This window comes from Syngnathus typhle, linkage group LG1 (genome assembly GCF_033458585.1).
Source record: "Syngnathus typhle isolate RoL2023-S1 ecotype Sweden linkage group LG1, RoL_Styp_1.0, whole genome shotgun sequence".
NCBI classification, from domain to species: Eukaryota; Metazoa; Chordata; class Actinopteri; order Syngnathiformes; family Syngnathidae; genus Syngnathus; species Syngnathus typhle.
The window spans coordinates 2682091-2701431 of record NC_083738.1 but is presented as its reverse complement, the minus strand read 5'-3'; the positions used below and the strand labels follow the sequence as shown (position 1 = coordinate 2701431).

The 19341-nt window shown below is 41.8% G+C and overlaps 1 protein-coding gene and 1 long non-coding RNA gene across 4 annotated transcripts in view; one reads left to right on the top strand and one right to left on the bottom strand.

Moving 5' to 3' along the window:
* Positions 1-19341, bottom strand: part of ndufc1 (NADH:ubiquinone oxidoreductase subunit C1) — a 108699-nt gene that overhangs the window by 74629 nt on the left and 14729 nt on the right. Inside the window, exons 2-4 of one of the 3 annotated variants that reach the window (XM_061273506.1) lie at positions 17049-17152; positions 13067-13136; positions 11061-11150 (exon numbers count right to left, since the gene is read on the bottom strand). In XM_061273506.1, coding sequence (XP_061129490.1) covers positions 13077-13136; positions 17049-17152 — 164 coding nt within the window. In that variant the 3' untranslated portion in view covers positions 11061-11150; positions 13067-13076. Of the gene's footprint in view, positions 1-11060; positions 11156-13066; positions 13137-17048; positions 17153-19341 lie in introns of those variants that run through there. The other 2 variants (XM_061273495.1, XM_061273515.1) reach the window with 2 other exon arrangements.
* Positions 4003-7067, top strand: LOC133150903 (uncharacterized). Its single transcript, XR_009713830.1, has 3 exons — positions 4003-4764; positions 4993-5340; positions 5662-7067. It is a non-coding gene; the product is annotated as an uncharacterized LOC133150903 (long non-coding RNA).

Sequence of the window (19341 nt, the reverse complement as noted above, 5' to 3'; positions counted from 1 at the left end):
ACAGATCTATGGAGCTTTTTGCGGACCTCCAGATGGAGCTCATTCGCGCGAGACCGAAAGAAAAAAAAAAAACGTCATGAAAATGAAGAATCGAAAAAGCTCGATTTTTTTCAACCGGGGCGCAGGGAGTCCTAACCGGGGCGCCGCCCCGGCTCGCCCCGGCTTGGCTACGCCTCTGCACACAGCTGTTGACACCGGAACAACGTGCACCGCTGACGTCAGACTAGGTATATCAAATAAATGTAATATAAACAACAATTTTAACGAACCATCCGTGTCACTCCAAATCATTAAATCCACCGGAATATCCCCCCCCCCCAAAAAAAAACAGCTGTCGATTCCGGACCTACGTGCGCCGCTGACGTCAGCCTCGTTGTCAGTTGGCGGCTCCAATTATTCCACAGATCTACGTATATAACTATATTGTAGCATTACCAAAGTACCAGGCAAGACGTGGGTTTGGTAGCCCGCTCTTTATTTCACAAATCAAGAGCTCAACATGTGACCCAACACACGCAAGCGCCCTGGATCGCGCTTTAGAATAGAATAGAATAGAATAGAATGCCCTTTATTGTCATTTTATAATTTACCGTATGTATTCTAATTATCGGGCATATTCTAGTAATCGCCCAGTGTGTGTTAGCGTTAACAAATAAAAAACATTGATACCTCTAATTATCGCCCATGCTGCTAAAATTCCCCCCAAAACTTATGTTTTCCTCCCGGACCGTATGCCGAAGTCATTGCACAAGTTTAAATATGACTGATTTGACAGCACCTCGAATGTCCCATTTAAATTGTTTTTCTCCATAAACTACAGTGCCTTGCGAAAGTATTCGGCCCACTTGAACCTTTCAACATTTCACCACATTTCAGGCTTCAAACATAAAGATATAAAATTTAAATTTTTTGTCAAGAATCAACAAGTGGGACACAATCGTGAAGTGGAACGAAATTTATTGGATAGTTTAAACTTTTTTAACAAATAAAAAACTGAAAAGTGGGGCGTGCAATATTATTCGGCCCCTTTACTTTCAGTGCAGCAAACTCACTCCAGAGGTTCAGTGAGGATCTTTGAATGATCCAATGTTGTCCTAAATGACTGATGATGATAAATAGAATGCACCTGTGTGTAATCAAGTCTCCACACCTGCTCTTTGATAGTCTCAGGGTTCTGTTTAAAGCGCAGAGAGAACCATGAAGACAAAGGAAGACACCAGGCAGGTCCGAGGTACTGTTGTGGAGAAGTTTAAAGCCGGATTTGGATACAAAAAGCTTTAAACATCTCAAGGAGCACTGTGCAAGCAATTATATTGAAATGGAAGGAGTATCAGACCACTGCAAATCTACCAAGACCCGGCCGTCCCTCCAAACTTTCATCTCAAACAAGGAGAGAAGACTGATCAGAGATGCAGCCAAGAGGCCCATGATCACTCTGGATGAACTGCAGATAACTACAGCTGAGGTGGGAGAGTCTGTCCATAGGACAACAATCAGTCGTGCACTGCACAAATCTGGCCTTTATGGAAGAGTGGCAAGAAGAAAGCCATTTCTCAAAGATATTGTCAGGTTTATTTCGCTGACTGAATAAGTGAATAGAAGAGCAACAGCAAACAAACCACAAGTGAGACAGAATATTAAGTCTTTTCTCGCGAGGAGTGCAGTACAGATAGCTTAATACAATCTCTACACACTGAATATCTGTAGGCACTCCCGCTCTTTTTATTTGGATTTGCCCTACCCACAGTGTGAGACATAAGACACTAAAGGGGAGGAGGAAAGCCTGTGGGCTTTGTCTCGTAAGCAAAAATCACTAGGTGTTTACATACTGATAAGAACATCTGGGAAGAGGAGTTTGAGTGGACTGGATACAGGAGAAAAAACCTTTGACCTCTAGTTAAAACATAGCAAGGGAAGTTTTACGACATTGTGTAGGATGCAACAAGCTGTTATTTATTACTGGTTATATACATTCCAACCTAATCCTACGATCAAGATAGTTGGGAAACCCTGACTTTAATGGTCACTTGGAGGTTCATCTGGGGTGCAGGACAGCAATGAGGCATGTTGTCTAACAAAGTGGTCTTTGTTAGAAAGGAACTGTCCTTCTGTGGTACATCATAAAAACAGCAAGGCCAAACAGCAAGCATATATTGCAGTAATATTGCGGTAAGGCATTGATTAGAGAACGCATGATAACATATATATACATTTTTCCAACAATTCCCTCCGGTTTATCATAAGTTCTCAGAGACCATCTTATCACCTAAAAGCGGCCATTTCAAAAAGATTTTCAGCCGTAGGATCACAAATTTACACCCGGGAGGAGATTGAGCCTTAATAATCAATGTCAGAGTCGGGAAACAAACATATATATATGTTAATTATATATAACACCAGGGAGCTTAATTTTGTCCGATCGCGCAACTGCAGCGCACCGCCGAACGCGCAACTGCACTGCGCTGGTCGCATTATTGTGACAGACCCGTCGCTGAAATTTAGAAAGTGTTTTTAAAGTCCTGATGTACTTTCCAAATTTTAAGTGGACCTCACTGCGCAGGGAGCTTAATTTGGTCCGATCGCGAGCCGCAGCGCTACACTGTCACATAGCTTTAAGAGCGTCTTTGTGTTTTAGGATGGCTTTACTGCTCCCACTTGCTTCCTTTGGAGGCATGATTAGAGTTGATGTACTGTATTTTTCCGTGTATAATGCGCCCCCATGTATAATACTTTGTTGATGCTGGAAAAAAGCCTGTACCGATGTATAATACGCACCCAAGTTTTTTTTTTTTTTCAAGTCCCAATGATCGTCACACACGCAGGGAGGCAATGGGTCCCATTTTTATAGTCTTTGGTATGGTCTTAACTAGGCTGGATGTATTTTCTTTTTGTTGCCGATTTCTCCGACTGCCCGTAAAGGCACCACCGCCATCAGATGAAAAGAGAGGAAAGTGACGTGCGGACATGTGGAAAAGGCGGCTCTGTATGGGAGAGACGTTGAAGAGGAATAAAAACACCCTTGGAAACCAAAACTTGCCCCTCGTCGTGACTCGGAGCCGCAACAAATGTTTGGGATTTGTGTAGGGTACATTGTGACAGCAAACGAGCAGGTGATCGAGCAAGCGTCTGATACGAGAGCTTTGCGTTCGTATGGAGCGTGTTTGAAGTGAACAGCAGAGAAGAAAGGAACAAGGCAAAGTGTTGTGAAATAAAATATTACCTGTAATACACATTTTGTTATTTGCTGATTGAAACTGCTAATTAAACTGTGAATTGAAACTAATGGGAAGAAAACTGATTTCTCACTCTTTATATAGCTGACGTGTCTTGCGCATCCGTTCTGCGCATCGGATCCATAGTGCGCATGCGCAGTGATACTGCCTCCGTATGACGTCCGGTCCGCGATGGAGATTAAAACACAAACAATATTTGACAATAACACACCATCAAGGATTGCACCATCGCATCAAACGATGTGTCGTCAATTATGAATTTTACTGACTAAGTGTGTTGGGCAGGATGGCTGAATGCGATGCGCGATTGACAACAAACAAGAAGGTAATTTCAAGTTTTATTTCGAGGGAGATTTGTCATGTCTCGTCCCCAGTTTTGCTATGTGTCTAGGTTGCCATAGTTTCTGTTCGCGTCGCCCCTCCTTTCCTGTGTCACCTCAATCAATGTAACGTGTTTTGTATTTAAGTCCTGTCTGCCCCTCGCTCACCGTCGGATCATTGCATGTGTTACTGTCATGATGTCTGTTTGGTTTCTGTTCCTGTCTTTGGTAATGTCACCCTGTCTTTTTGTTCCACGTCTTTGTCGGTCAGTCCTGTTGTTGGTTTTGTTGTACCATAATTTGCTTAAAAAAAAAATAATAAAATAAAAAAATAAAAAATTGTACCCATGTATAATGCGCACCCCAGATTTTAGGACAATAAATTAGTTAAATTTTGCGCATTATACACGGAAAAAAACGCAGAGTAACGAGAATGTAATAACGAACGGAGTCAGTCTGCATGCGGGTCCTCTCGGCTCATCTCGCGAGGTTTGACAACCGAAATTTCGTCCGACATCCGAAGCAAAAAAGTCTCAAATTTTTTGTTCGTATACCGATTTGTTCGAGGACCGGGACGTTCGAAAACCGAGGCTCCACTGTAGTCTACATTCCAACATAAACATACAATCAAGATAATTTGTCAACCCTAACAACCCTCATCATGAAAAATGCTAGAAGAAATGCATAAAAGCAACAACGAAAGAGCGACTTAGAAAGTGTGTGGCGAAGTATATCTGACACTATTCCAATTTTTTCCAATCTCTGACTTTTACTGGTATATTTTTTTAACCAGCTTTGTTAGTGCTGTGCTACCGTGTTGCTGCTTTGTTACCACCGCGTCTCAGTGACTTTTACCGGTCTTTTGTTTTTTCCAGCCCGATTAGTGAAGTGTTTCTTCCGTGTTTCTGCGGTATTACTGCCGCGTCACAGGCAGTGTTTGGAAAGAAATGTTAAGGTACTGTAATGTCCTGTATTATTTGTTGTCGTATCTGGGCGTGTGAGGGTGGGGCCAGGAGTGAGAAGTGACGTCATGCGGGTGGGTTGTCCGGTCTGGTTAGCTTGGCAATCAGTTAGTGTGTGAAGCGCATGGGTGTGGGTTGTGGCCACCAGCAACTCCTGTTTGAATGTATTTTTCTGTTGCCTATTTTTGTTATAATAAAAGCAGCGATCAAACCGTCTGAACATCCTTGACGCACTGCAGGGGCATTACAGTATGTATGTTATTAAAACTTTAAAAGGGCTTTCTGTGTACCGTCTTTCTTTGTAAATAACTCTCATGCACATGCGGCTTTTAGTATGGTGCGGCTTATACAGGCTTTGCAGTCACGTGATTTTATCACGTGATTTTGTGTTATGCCGCCATCTTGGCGGTCAACCGGTCAGCTCGTTCCTACGTGTTTGTACAGATTCAGTTTGATTTCTGCGCTACATTTTCACAGATTTCATCCAAATTATGGCTGGTTTGCTATCCAATGAAGTTGGGCATTTGGATGAAGAATCCAAGAAACGTTACCGAGAGAAGTTGAACCTTGTTGGCACAACGGATCCGTACCTTTTACCAAGAAGCATGCTAAAATCACCTGAGCATTTTGCAACAGCCGACCCGCCTGATCTCTCATATTCCAGATATTTATAATTACCTCGTCGATTCACCATCTCCGTACACTGGAAAGGACCTTAAGGCATACAAGAGTCTGGATGCCTACAAGTATTTTACAGCAGGTTTTGTGCATGATGGGCTGATATGGCAGATTCCAAACAAGAATCGATTTCTTCTCATGACCAAGGTAAGGAAAATATCATATTGAAATCTGAGAAATTAATTCCTACAATAAAACATTACATAATTTCCATCAATTCAGTATAGAGCTTATGCAACAATTTCCACAAAAATACTTTTTAGAATTCATGCTTGATAATTCATTTTGGTCTCTTGCTCAAAATGAACCAGGTTTAAATGTTCAAGCTAATTTAATGAATGATTCATGAGAAAATTTACCAAATGCCAGGTAAAATATGCATAAATGGACAGTAAGAGGTCTAGCCTTGTATATTATATCCAAATTAGGGACTGATAATAATATAAGGTATGTCATTATCTGTTTCAGGTAAAACACTCTCAACGGATGAATGATCCTTCCCTCAGACCTTGGGTAGCAATAGCGAAAGATGGTCAGATCCTGTGCTGCCACTGTACCTGCATGGCTGGATTGGGTGAAACATGTTCACATTCAGCAGCATCCCTGTTCGCCCTGGAGACATTAATACGTATGAAGACGGCCACTTCATGCACATCACTACCTTGTCAGTGGCTGAAACCATCAGCATCGCACATAGAATATGCTGAAGGATGCAATATCGATTTTGCCCGTCCAGCCCAGAAACAAAAGTCAGAAGTTTCAACTCCTGAGGAAAGTGCTGCGAGAAAACTGATGAATGTTCCTCCACCAACTGAAGAGCAGAAAGCTGCCTTTTACAAGGCTTTGTCTGAATGTGGTGGAAGACCAGCAATTTTGAGCATTGTCCCTGACTATGCTGACAACTTTGTGCCAAGGGCAGTGTAGCAAAAGCTTCCTGTACCTCTCTTACAGCTGCACGATTCTGGCAATATGAAACTCAGCCCAGATGAACTTGCAGTAAAATGCCGGTCAGAGCTGGAAAAGTTACATTCCATTACCAGAGAGCAGGTTTGTATTTTTTTCGCACTTAGTAATTAATATATATGTAATAAATAATTTATTGTTTTCCAACCTGTTACAAATAATCTAATCATAGTGACATTTTTTTTATTAAAATGCGGTTCAAGAAGAGTCCAGGGGCCAAGCAACATGAACAACTTGGTTTCAACAAAGAGCTGGGCGAATTAGTTCATCAAGTTCTGCACGCAGATTTTTACACTCTGCAGTGAGGGAATCCATTGCTTCCCCAGTGATATCCGTCTGTGTGGCAGTAGTCACCATGCCTTTTCGAATCTTAGCGTGCACCACATCTTCACCAGCGGGTAGTTGATCATTTTCACAAGGGACAGACTGGGAAATATTGACAAGTGCTGCTGCCAATGCCCTCTTGCGCTGCTTGAGATTTTGTCTTCTCTCAAAGGTTTTCATTGAACATTTGAGTTTTCGTTTGTGAGGTGACTGGGTATGCTCAAATATACTTGGCACATAGTCTGGGGATAGTGGATCTTCACTTTTTGCACCTGAAACAATTAAACAATCACATTATTTATAATGACTACCATAAATAATTAAGCACGTTGTTGAAGGGGATATACCCAGTTCAATTTGTTTCGTAATGGCATTTCATAACTTGACATATTAAAAAACTGAATAGAGTGAAATCATTCAGATACTGTACCTGTCTGTTCAAGTTGCTACCATTTTTATTTTTTTGTTTATTTTTGCATGATGCCTCATCTGATTAGCTTGAAAACCTAACCAATACAAATGTTAACCTTGTGCCAATGGCTTGAAAACTTTACCAATGTAGATTTTACCTTGTGCCAAATGAAGTAACAAAAAGCCTCTTGTTCAAAAATGCCTCATTAAAAAAAAATTGTTTCACAAGGTTCATAATTTTTTGGAAATTTCTTAATGGGTGAACTGAAGAAATCATCCCATTCCCTGCCTTGCTGCTCTTGCTGCCTTTCTAAAAATGCACCCGGCATTTTCAACAATCATATTTGTACCACCCCATATTGTATTATTTCACATTTTGTGAAACAAATTAGGAGTGAATAGTTTGTTTACATACCTGATATGAAGTGCTCATTGCATATCCTTGTGCAAATCGTAGGTTTCCATCGTTCACGACGAATCGCCGCAATCCATTCATCGCGTTTTTGGATGTTTGCCGAAAATCTATAGAAGCTAAGATTTGGTTTATCGCCTCGTCTATTGCTACATCCAACAACACAGCAGGTTTCCGGCATTTTTAAGCTCAAATAGCAGCAGATGTAACAAGAAAGCGTGTGTGAGTCGTTGATCGGCACTGAAATGTTGACCGGCAAGATGGCCGCCAAGCTAATGAGCGCGGCTGATGACGTCAGCTGCAAAGCCTCTATTGGTGAAAAAAACAAAATTTCCCCCTAATTTTGTTCGTTTAGTTTATAATCAGGTGCGGCTTATAGTCAGAAATTACGGTATGTGTCTGGCAGAGTTTGGAGCTGATTGGGCAAACAGGCAGACGTGGTCAGGAACAGGCAGTGGCTCAGGCCAGGCAGGAATCAGGAGTGGCCGGAGGCAAGCAAGTCAGTCGGAGAATGGTCAGTGAGCTATGGGTAGCATCACATACGAACTGACAAAGGTGTGGCTGGAGAGTTGAGGTTATGTTGATGTGTTTTATTGCTGCGGGGCGTAGCTGTGAGGGAAGTGCGTCATTGGGGCGTGGCTGTGAACAATGTGCGTAGTAGACGGGCGCTGGCCAGGGTGCTGGAGCAGCAGACCCGTGACAGTTCGATATCAAACATTTGGGCGCTAGCCAGGGTGCTGGAGCAGCAGACCCGTGACAGCTCGATATCAAACATTTCTGCCAAAAATACAATGGAATCCCAGGAGTAAACCGCTTCAGTACTTGAATATTCAGTTTTTGATGCAAAATGTACGCATCTAGCGCAAAATACAGACCGCATAAGGCTGTGCTCCAGCTTTTGCTGTACTGTATTTAAGTTGTTTTTCATGGTTGCTTCGCTTATCGACGCCGCTTCCGGAACAAATTAGCGTTGAGATCCGGGGTTCTGCTGTACTCTATATTTGGGAGTATCGTTAAGGATTAAAAAAGCAAGAAAAACAGAAGTCCACTGAATTATGCTCCTTTTGTTAAAAAATAACTAGTGAAATATTTAATGTATGGCTTCTTAGAGGTCTGTCTTTAAACGGTAAAACTATGGTAACTAAAGCAAAAGGAATTTCAAGATCTACTGATGATACCCTTTCTTTGTACGTACATGAGCGCGGTGGTGCACTCCCACCCAGCCTTCCTGGTGCTGGAGACACATCTTTCATTATCATTTAATAAGTAACTACACACTCAAGTTACTGTTCTACAAACCGGATTCGGTTGAAGTTGGGAAATTGTGTAAAATGTAAATGAAAACAAAATACAATGATTTGAAAATCCTTTTCAACCTATATTCAATTGAATACACTACAAAGACAACATCTTTAATGCTCAAACTCATAAACTTTATTTTAGTTTTTAAATAACTTAACTTAGAATTTCATGGCTGCAACACGTGCAGTAGAAGTTGGGAAAGGGCATGTTTACCACTTCGTTACATCATCTTTCCTTTTAATAACACTCAATAAACGTTTTGGAAGAGAGGAGACTAATTCTCTTAGCTTCTCATGTGGAATTCTTCCCCATTCTTGCTTAATGAACCGTTTCACTTGTTCAACAGTCCGGGGTCTTCCCTGTCGTATTTTACGCTTCATAATGCGCCACACATTTTCAATGGGAGACAGGTCTGGACTGCAAGCGGGTCAGGGGAGAACCTGGACTCTTTTACTTTGAAGACATGCTGTTGTAACACGTGCAGAATGTGGCTTGGCATTATCTTGCTGAAATAAGCAGCGGCGTCCATGAAAACGCTTGCTTGGATGGCAGCATATGTTGCTCCAAAATCTGTATGTACTCTTCAGCATTTATGTTGCCTTCACAGAAATGTAAGTCACCCATGCCATTGGAACTAATGCACCCCCATACCATCACAGATGCTGGCTTTTGAACTTTGCGTTGATAACAGTCCGGTTGGTCCGCTTCCTCTTTGGGCCAGAGGACACGACGTCCAGTGTTTCCAAAAACAATTTGAATAGTGAACTCATCAGACCACAAAACACTTTTCCATTGTGCATCAGTCCATTTTACATGAGCTCGGGCCCAGAGAACCCGGCGGCGTTTCTGGATGTTGTTCATAAACAGCTTTTGCTTTGCATGGTAGAGTTTTAACCTGCACTTACTGATGTAGTGATGAACTGTATTTACTGACAGTGGTTTTCTGAAGTTTTCCTGAGCCCATTTGGTGATATCCTTTACACACTCAAGTCGTTTTTTAAGGCAGTGCCGTCTGAGGGATCTAAGGTCACGGTCATTCAGTGTTGGTTTCCGGCCGTGGCGCTTACGTGCAGTGATTTCACCAGATTCTCTGAACCTTTTGATGATATTATGGACCGTAGATGTTGAAATCCCTTAATTCCTTGCAATTTTGCTTTGAGAAATGAAACTGTTCAACTATTTCCTCACGCAGTTGTGGACAAAGTTGTGGCGGCTGTGGCTCAGGCAGTAGAGTGGGTCATTTAGTAGCCGCAGAGTTGGCGGTTCGATCCCAGCTCTGTCACAGTCACACGTCGTTGTGTCCTTGGGCAAGACACTTCACATACCTTACCTTCAGGTTGCCATTGTAAATGAGAAAGTGTTCTCAATTGGCTTACCTGGTAAAACATTGAATAAAAAAAAGTGGTGAACCTCACCACACCCTTGCTTGTGAATGACTTAGCATGTTTGGGGATGCTCCTTTTATACCCAATCATGGTACCTACCTGTTCCCAATTAGCCTGATCACATGTAGGATGTTCCAAATAGGTGTTTGATGAGCTTTTCTCAGTATTTTTTGCCACCTTTCCCAACTTCTATTGGAAGTGTTGCAGACATGAAATTCTAAGTTAATTATTATTTGGCACAAAATAATTAAGTTTATCAGTTTGAAAGTTAAATAGGTTGTCTTTGTAGTGTATGCAATTGAATATGGGTTGAGAAGGATTTTCAAATCGTTGTATTTTGTTTTTATTACCATTTTACACAATTTCCCAACTTCAACCGAATCCGGTTTGTACATGATCTAACTGACTGTTATTGACTCACCTAATATGACGAAATGATCACCTCACAAGCGGTATATGCCATTATGAGAAGAATCCCACTTCGACATGTTCTTGGTCCTTTTTATTTTTGGCTGCTATCCATTTGCAATGCATTGGTTCTTCTTTTGATAAGTCTGTAAAGTTCTTGCCACTTTGTTTGTCCCACTTGTCACACCCTGGTTGTCTACCGTTCTCAAAGTGTGGCTTTTGCGTTTATGCAAAGTAGCGACATGTTTTCAATACTGCTAAAGCAGCTTTGTTTACAGTCGACACAGCACACTGCACACAGCGTGGGATGCGTGACATCAATGCTCTACTGCAGGGGTGTCCAACTCCAGTCCTCGGGGGCCGTATTCCTACATGTTTTCCAAGTTTGATCATTTCATCCTCACGTTCTGCAGGAGCCTGATAATTGAATCAGGTGTGTTTAACGAGGGAAACTTGGAAAACATGTAGGAATGCGGCCCCCGAGGACTGGAGTTTGAGACCCCTGCTCTACTGACTGAGAGCCAGTGTAAGAACTTTAGAACTGGAATAATATTCTGAAATTTGTTTTGGTCAGAAACTGAGAACGCCCTGGTTCTGAATGAGCTGCAGCTGTTTGATGTTTTTTTGAGCGAGTTCAGTACTAGATAGAAGAAAAAGACATCTTTATCTCTCATGATAAATATTTATTTGTTGCAGGAATCAGTGTGACAAATCACGAAGACAAAACAGATACTGAAGTCCACGGAGGCCCCCTGCACTGGAAAAACAAATGACGTTTTATTTGCTCAGCCCATTAATTATACACAGATGTTGAATGTTCATTTGATGTTCATTTAATGTGTCGTGAATTAATACTCTTTTGCAGTGCAGGCATTACCAGGAAACCACATTAGACTATTTTGATTAATATTTTACTAGTCCAATTGTGGCTAAGGGTCTCCACTCTAATCGGAGTGCCTAATGCGGACACAGACACTCTGTTATTGCGTTACTTTACATAAACAAACGGCAAATTTGAGCAATGCACTGAAGTTCTGAATGGCCGAAATGGAGAAGATTTTCCTTCATGAACAGAGGTGCATCGAAAATTTTGTCCAAGCATATACAGTATCTCACAAAAGTGAGTAGACCCCTCTCATTTCTGCAATGTTTTAATTATATCTTGTCATGGGACAACACTGAAGAAATGACACTGAGACAATGTTAAGTAGTCACTGTAAAGCAGGGGTGTCAAACTCATTTTTTTCGCGAGCCGCATTGTAGTCATAGCTTCTTTCGGTGGGCCATTATGACTGTCAACCCAAATAAATGTATGAGCATCTCATATAAACAGTATAAGCTACAAAACAAACTGACAACTCGTTTTCAAATCAGAGGAGTAAAAACTGGTAAAATATTAAAAATATATAGTATATATTATTAAAAGTGAAGACAATTTGCAATTCTAGTAATGACAAATTTGATGCACAAATTTGTCATCGCGGGCCACATAAAATGATGTGGCGGAGCGTATCTAGCCCCCGGGCCTTGAGTTTGAAAGAAGTGCTGTACAGCTTGGATAGCAAAGTAAATGTACTGTTACTTCAAAGTAACTCAAAATACAACATTGAATGTGTAAAATGCTGGCAACAAAACTGAGCACACCCCAACTGAAAATGTCAAAATTGGACCCAAATGTCGATATTTTGTGTGGCTACTATTATTTTCCAGCACCGCCGTAACCCTTTTAGGCATGGAGTTCATCAGAGCTTCACAGGTTGCCGCTGGAATCCTCTTCCACTCTTCCATGATGACATCACGGAGCTAGTGGATGTTGGAGACCTTGCGCTCCTCCACCTTCCATTTGAGAATGCCCCACAGATGTTCAATAGGGTTTAGGTCTGGGGACATGCTTGGCCAGTCCATCACCTTCACCCTCAACTTCTTTAGGAAGGCAGTGGTCATCTTGGAGGTGTGTTTGGGGTCGTTATCGTGTTGGAATACTGCTCCGCGGCCCAGTTTATGGAGGAAAGGGATCATGCTCTGCTTCAGTATTCCACAGTACATGTTGGCATTCATTGTTCCCTCAATGAACTGTAGCTCCCCAGTGCCAGCAGCACTCATACAGCCCCAGACCATGACACTCCCACCATCATGCTTGACTGTAGGCAAGAAACACTTGTACTTGTACTTGTACTCTTCACCTGGTTGCCGCCACACACGCTGGACACCATCTGAACCCATATCTAAATCCTGAAGACAAGCAGGCTAAGGATATGGGTTACTAGAACCATGTCCTGTGGTCTGATGAGACCAAGATAAACATATTTGGTTCAGATGGTTTCCAGCGTGTGTGGCGGCAACTGCACGTATATATGTATTACACTGTATATATGAGGTGCTCATACCTTTATTTGGGTTGACAGTCATAATGGCCCTCCGAAAGAAGCCTACTACAATGCGGCCCGCGAAAAAAATGAGTTTGACACCCCTGCTTTACAGTGACTACTTAACATTGTCTCAAAGGGTTATTTCTTCAGTGTTGTCCCATGACAAGATATAATTAAAACATTGCAGAAATTAGAGGGGTGTACTCACTTTTGTGAGATACTGTACTGTATAATCACAATCAATGTCAGTATCATCATAAAAAAACAAGATAAAAACAAAACATAAGAAAAATATTTACCAGAGATGGGTCATTGCAAGTTGTTCCTCAGGTTGTACTCAAGTACATCTGTGCTGTGCTGCTTAAAGATCTGGAGATGGAAAGACAATTGTATGAGTTAGAGAAGTGATTTCAAACTGGTGGTAAATGCAAAATCTGGGATGCTGTTCAGTGGCGCACTGGTTAGCACACTCGCCTCACAGTTCGGAGGGTGTGGGTTTGATTCCACCTCTGGCCCTCCCTGCATGAAGTTTGCATGTTCTCCCCGTGCCTGCGTGGGTTTTCTCCGGGCACTCCGATTTCCTCCCACATCCCCAAAACATGCATGGTAGGCTGATTGAGCACTCCAAATTGCCCGTAGGTGTGAGTGTGGATGGTTGTTTGTCTCTGTGTGCCCTGCGATTGGCTGGCAACCGGGTCAGGGTGTCCCTCGCCTACTGCTCGCGATCCCCGTGGGGACAAGCGGTACAGAAAATGGATGGATGCGTATCATACGTTCTGTGCACAAATGACTTGTATTTTGTTTACTCGTTTGATTGGCAATGGCATTGTAATAATCAAATGATGTCAGTCAAATGAAGCCTTACCAATTTCAATTGAATATATAATGACATAGTATGAACTTTTCAGCTTACATAAAGCCTCCCAGAACGTGTCGCGTTTGCCCATGCTGGTGACTAGTGAAAGGAAATAGATGTGACGGGGCACTTGTGCTGCAGAGAGGCTGCTCATTTCGTGTTCTTATATCAGCCACGGAGAGGTTAATCTAGGGCTGTTTGATTATGGGTAAAAATCATAATTACGATTTTTCTGTTAAATATTCACGATCATTTATACGATTATGTTTTAGAAATTCGAAATGCATTTATTGAACATGTTTGAAAAAAGAATCTCCTGTTAACAGTGTTGGGAACGTTCTTTTTCTACACAAACTAGTTCAAAGTTCAGTTCACAAATGTTCGGTTCATAGTTCAGAATTGAAATTTTAAGAACTAAGTTTATGGTTGCAAAAATGAAATGTTCATAGATCTTTTCTTCCCCCAATCAATAAAGAAAGGGTGAGTGAGGGGCAAGCTGGTCATCGTGCGACGAGTCACTGTCTATTGCGCATGTGCGGTTCATTGTGATTGCCTCCCAACAGGCTTACCTGTATGTCAATCAAGCTATGGGATCGATTCTAGCCTCTACTACTGGTCGATGTCACGCGATCGACCAGTAGTAGCTTACTTTGGTGACGCCCCTGACCACGGTTGCAGTAATGCTGAAAGCAATGTGACTTCATAATTTACTAGTCGTATTGAAACGTACTGAAACATTTTGGCAGAGCGCTGTGTACAACCAGTATGGATCAACAAATTCATCATTTGATCCATTTGTAAGGCACTCTGCATTATAAGGCGCACTGTGGTTTTTTGGGGTGATTATAAGCTTTTAAGTGTGCACTATAGTGCGGAAAATACGGTAAGCCTTGTTTACAGTGTGTTTAGCAAGGTTTTATTTTGAAGTTAAAGAAGAGAAAACCTGGCTTTCTTGAACGAAGCTAAACTGCTGTTCAAAACCATTCAATGGCCCAAAATTATTGCGTTTACAAAAACGTCCACGGAACAAAAATACTGAACGTAGCGTTCAGTTCACATTTTTCCAAAATATGAACGAGTTTATGAACTTTTGTTCTTTTGTTGTTAGGGTTGAGTCGCGCATAAACATCTCAGAACGGAAATACCAAATAATCGTTTGTCCTCGAACATATACATTTTGAGATTGCCTTGTGTCAAAATCGTGATTATGATTAGAATTTGATTAATTGGGCAGCCCTGGGCTAATCCTAAATAGAGATGTAGATTTCCATGTAATGAGATGAGATCCATGTAAATTTTGGTGCCAGTTGATAGGTGACATTTTAAGCTAAAGTCTGTACAATGATTTCAAATGGGGAAATTGTGATCGCTTCCGACCGTGACGTCATAAACCTAGACATGGAGGGGAGGGGTGTGTTGCACTATTCCTCGTAAAAGGCGGGTGTTTTTAAAGAAATTCATTGTATAATTATTCCTCCAAAATCAATGGATAAAATAGAAAATTCTAACTTTTTTTCATTTTCCTGACAAAACAAAAAAGGAAGTGGGCTATTTAGCAAAAAAATGAAGTTCTTCGTTTTACTGTCCCTTGGGTGAACAATACATTTGCATTGTTTTTGTCGAGCAAAAAAGTTCCATATGATACTTTGTGTGTCATGTTTTTAAACAGAGAGCAGAGGGGCAGCAGTTAGTGCTTCTTTGGTTGAAACCATCTTCCTCTTAAACACATACAGAAGACATACCAACATGTTGGTAGACAGGCGGCTTTGCATGGATGAATACTTGCATTCGAGACAGAGTTGGCAAACTCCCCTTTTTTGTTTTATAAATACTGGTGCTAAAATTAAACGGTAATAAGCCATTTTTTATGCCGAAATATCAGTACAATAATGGTACTTGTGCCCCGTGCAACACTACATTGAGGAGCAAAAATTACACCCAAATCTTCCTACAATCCTCTTCTGTCTTTTGTCAAGCTCCTCACTCTTTGAGGCAATTTTTAGTGTGAGCTTCTGGAGTAGAATGTATACGGAATTCAAAGAATCGCATGACCCATATGTGTGGCTGTTTCGCTGAAAACCCGTACATGCATTTGCAGTGTGTGTGAAAGCTTCAGTTCCTATTAGGGATGGGCGATACCAATGATTTTGGAATCGATCCGATACCAAGTATTTCCTACCCAAAATACCCGATATTCGATCCGATATCGATACCGGAAGTGTAATTCCCCGCCAAAAAAACAATTTAAATGCAGAGGCATTCTTGCTCTTGGAGAGTCATCTATTGAATTTTGTAGAAAAAAGTATTACGTTATGTACATGTATTATTAACCTTTTTAGACATTAGTGCATTAGTGGAAGATGCATATTAATAGTATAACTTTAATAAAAAGGAGCTATTCTTTACTTTTTTCTCTCTCTCTCTCTGTTGTTGGGAAAAAGTTTTGTCTTTTAGTATAATCTAAAAAGAGACATGGTACCAACAGAGATGCAGGGCTTAATCGTCATGAGCAGCAAAACTATCAATTTGTAAAGCCACTGGATACTTACATTTAATATTGTAATACTTTAGTGTTGTTTATAGGAAGTGGAGTTACAAATAAAACGTATGGCGTTCGACCACAAATTGAAAAGGGGAAAACTTTATTTATAAATGACTGACTAAAGCGTAGTAATTATTGCTTCGAATAGCACATCAACCACAAATGCTTACGATTTTTGGTTAGCACCTGATACCTGGATATGTCTTGCCTTTCTGAAACGCTGCTTCTAAGGTACTTTGGTACCTTAGCCTCGGTGTGGCTGCAGGGTTTTCCGTCGCTGCCTTAGTGTCTGCGGCACGTTTCAACTGCAGCTCTTCATGAACCGTGGGGTGAATTTTGCTTAAATGTTTTGTCAGGTTTGAGGTGTTGCCACATTATTTAATTGATTTCTGACATATTTCACATTTTGCCTCGTTGTTATTAAGTAAAATATAATATCCCCAAACCAGACTTCTCTTGCGTTCGGACTGGGCCGCCGCCGTGGCCATGCTTGTTTGTGTTTGTTTGGATTGGAACGGGGGGCGGAGGAGGAGGGCTTGGCTTGTGAGAAAAGGGGGCGGGAGCAGAGCAGAGCAGGACACGCCGGTGCAGCAGGCGGAAGGAAAAGTAGTGCTAGCATGAGTGCAAGTCGTCAAATTGGAGCAGAAAAAAATGAGGAAAAATATAATTAAATAATTGTAAGTATCGATATTTTAGCTAGGGAGATCGATACTCAAAAATAAGCAGCCTGGATCGATATATCGATATTTTGGTATCGATCCGCCCATCCCTAGTTCCTATCCTCCAGTTGCCATCCTCCAAAACTGTGGCAGACAGCACAATGCTGCTCCACTGAAAAACAAGGACAACATTTGCATTTACCATTCACCAAATCATGATTTACCAGAGTCCACAGGAAAATAGACGATCCAAAGGAAAGACCAACACGTAACCAGTTGGGGGAAGCAGTGTCACGCTTGGAACTTGTAAACACGGGCCTGGACCCAACTGCAAACATACAGTGGTAAACATTAATGCATTTGAGTCATTTCCACACTTTAATACATGGTTAGTTTCAAAAATTGCTCTTTGGTGCACCTAATTTAGGTGCATATGTGCCCAAACTTTGTGATGTAGTGACTAAAAAAAAATTATTCTAAAGGCGGCCAGAGAGGCATATGAATGGCTACTGTATCATAACAATGCGGCTTTCAATCTTCTGTTCCCTGCACATTATGTTTATTATGGTTGTCGCTAAGATTTAAGCATGTTTGTATGTTTGCAGAGCTCCTTCGTCTCTGTCAATAAACGTTATGTTAACATAAGTATGCGTCCCGAAAAAAACATCTCTTTCCTGACAATCCTCATTGTGTGTATTCTCTTACAAATAATAATTAAACATTAAAACACCTGCTTCTTATGCAGCTTATATATGAACAAAACAAGATTTCCCCCTAATTTTAGCTGGTGCGATTTATAATCAGGTGCGGCTTATAGTTCAGAAATTACAGTAAACATACTGCACCAACAACCAAGACTCGGGCAGCGCAAAACAACACCTAAATTCCCATACCTCTGCCCACAAAAAGGCAAAAGGCGGTGGCGCACTGGTCAGCACGTCCGCCTCAAAGTTAGGAGGGTGCCATTTCGATTCCACCTCCAACCCTTCCTGAGTGGAGTTTGCATGTTCTCCCCGTGCCCGCGTGGGTTTACTTCTGGCACTTCGGTTTCCTCCCACATCCCAAAAACATGCTTGGAAGGCCAATTGAGCCCTCTAAATTGCCCCTAGGTGTGAGTGTGAGTGCGGATGGTTGATCGTCTCTGTGTGCCCTGCGATCGGCTGACAACCGGTTCAGGGTGTCCACCGCCTACTGCGCGATGACTGCTGGGATAGGTTTCAGCACGCCCGCGACCCCCGTCGGGACAAGCGGTATAGAAAATGGATGGATAAATACCATATACGTTGTGCCTGTCAAGTGACATGGTGGTACGAGATGGTGTAAAATTAGGTAGTGAATTTGGCCCAGGCACATTGGCTATCCCAAACCATGTAGTAGTTCAAAATTTCACCAGGAGATGGTGTTAAAGCTTGACATAGGGGTGACACCAGCTCAGTGGCCTAGTGGTAGAGTGTCCGCCCTGAGGCTGGAAGGTTGTGGGTTCAAACCCCGGCCGGGTCATACCAAAGACTATAAAAATGGGACCCATTGCCTCCTTGCTTGGCACTCAGCATTAAGGGTTGGAATTGGTTGGGTTAGATCACCAACTGATTCCCGAGCGCGGCACCGCTGCTGCTCACTGCTCCCCTCTCCCCCAGGGGATGGATTAAAATCACACGGGGATGGGTTAAATGCAGAGGACAAATTTCACCACACCCAGGTGTGTGTGTGACGATCATTGGGACTTTAATCTTTAATCTTAATCTTAAAGCTTGACATAGGGGTGACCTGATGGAAATTAACAAATCTAATAAATCAAATACCGTTTTTTTCCGTGTATAGTGCGCAAAATTTAACTCATTTATTGTCCTAAAATCTGGGGTGCGCATTATACATGGGTACAAAAAAATTTAAATTTAAAAAAAAAAAATTTTTTTTTTTTAAGTCCCAATGATCGTCACACACGCAGGGAGGCAATGGGTCCCATTTTTATAGTCTTTGGTATGGTCTTAACTAGGCTGGATGTAATTTTTTTTGTTGCCGTTGATTTGTCCGACTGCCCGTAAACGCACCACCGCGCTCCGTGCGCGCACGGGAAAGAGGCGGCTCTGTATGGGAGAGACGTTGAAGAGGAATAAAAACACCCTTGGAAACCAAAACTTGCCCATCGTCGTGACTCGGAGCCGCAACAAATGTTTCGGATTTGTGTAGGGTACATTGTGACAGACAGCAAACGAGCAGGTGATCGAGCAAGCCTTGTCTGATACGAGAGCATTGCGGTCGCATGGAGCGTGTTTGAAGTGAACAGCAGAGAAGAAAGGAACAAGGCAAAGTGTTGTGAAATAAAATGCACAGAACGGATGCGCAAGACACGTCAGCTATATAAAGAGCGAGAGTTGTTTTCTTCCTATTAGTTTCAATTCACAGTTTAATTAGCAGTTTCAAAAAAAAAAAAAATTTAAAAAAATTCATAAAAATTGGGTGCGTATTATACATGGGTACAAGCTTTTTTCCAGCATCAGCATGCCATTTTTAGGG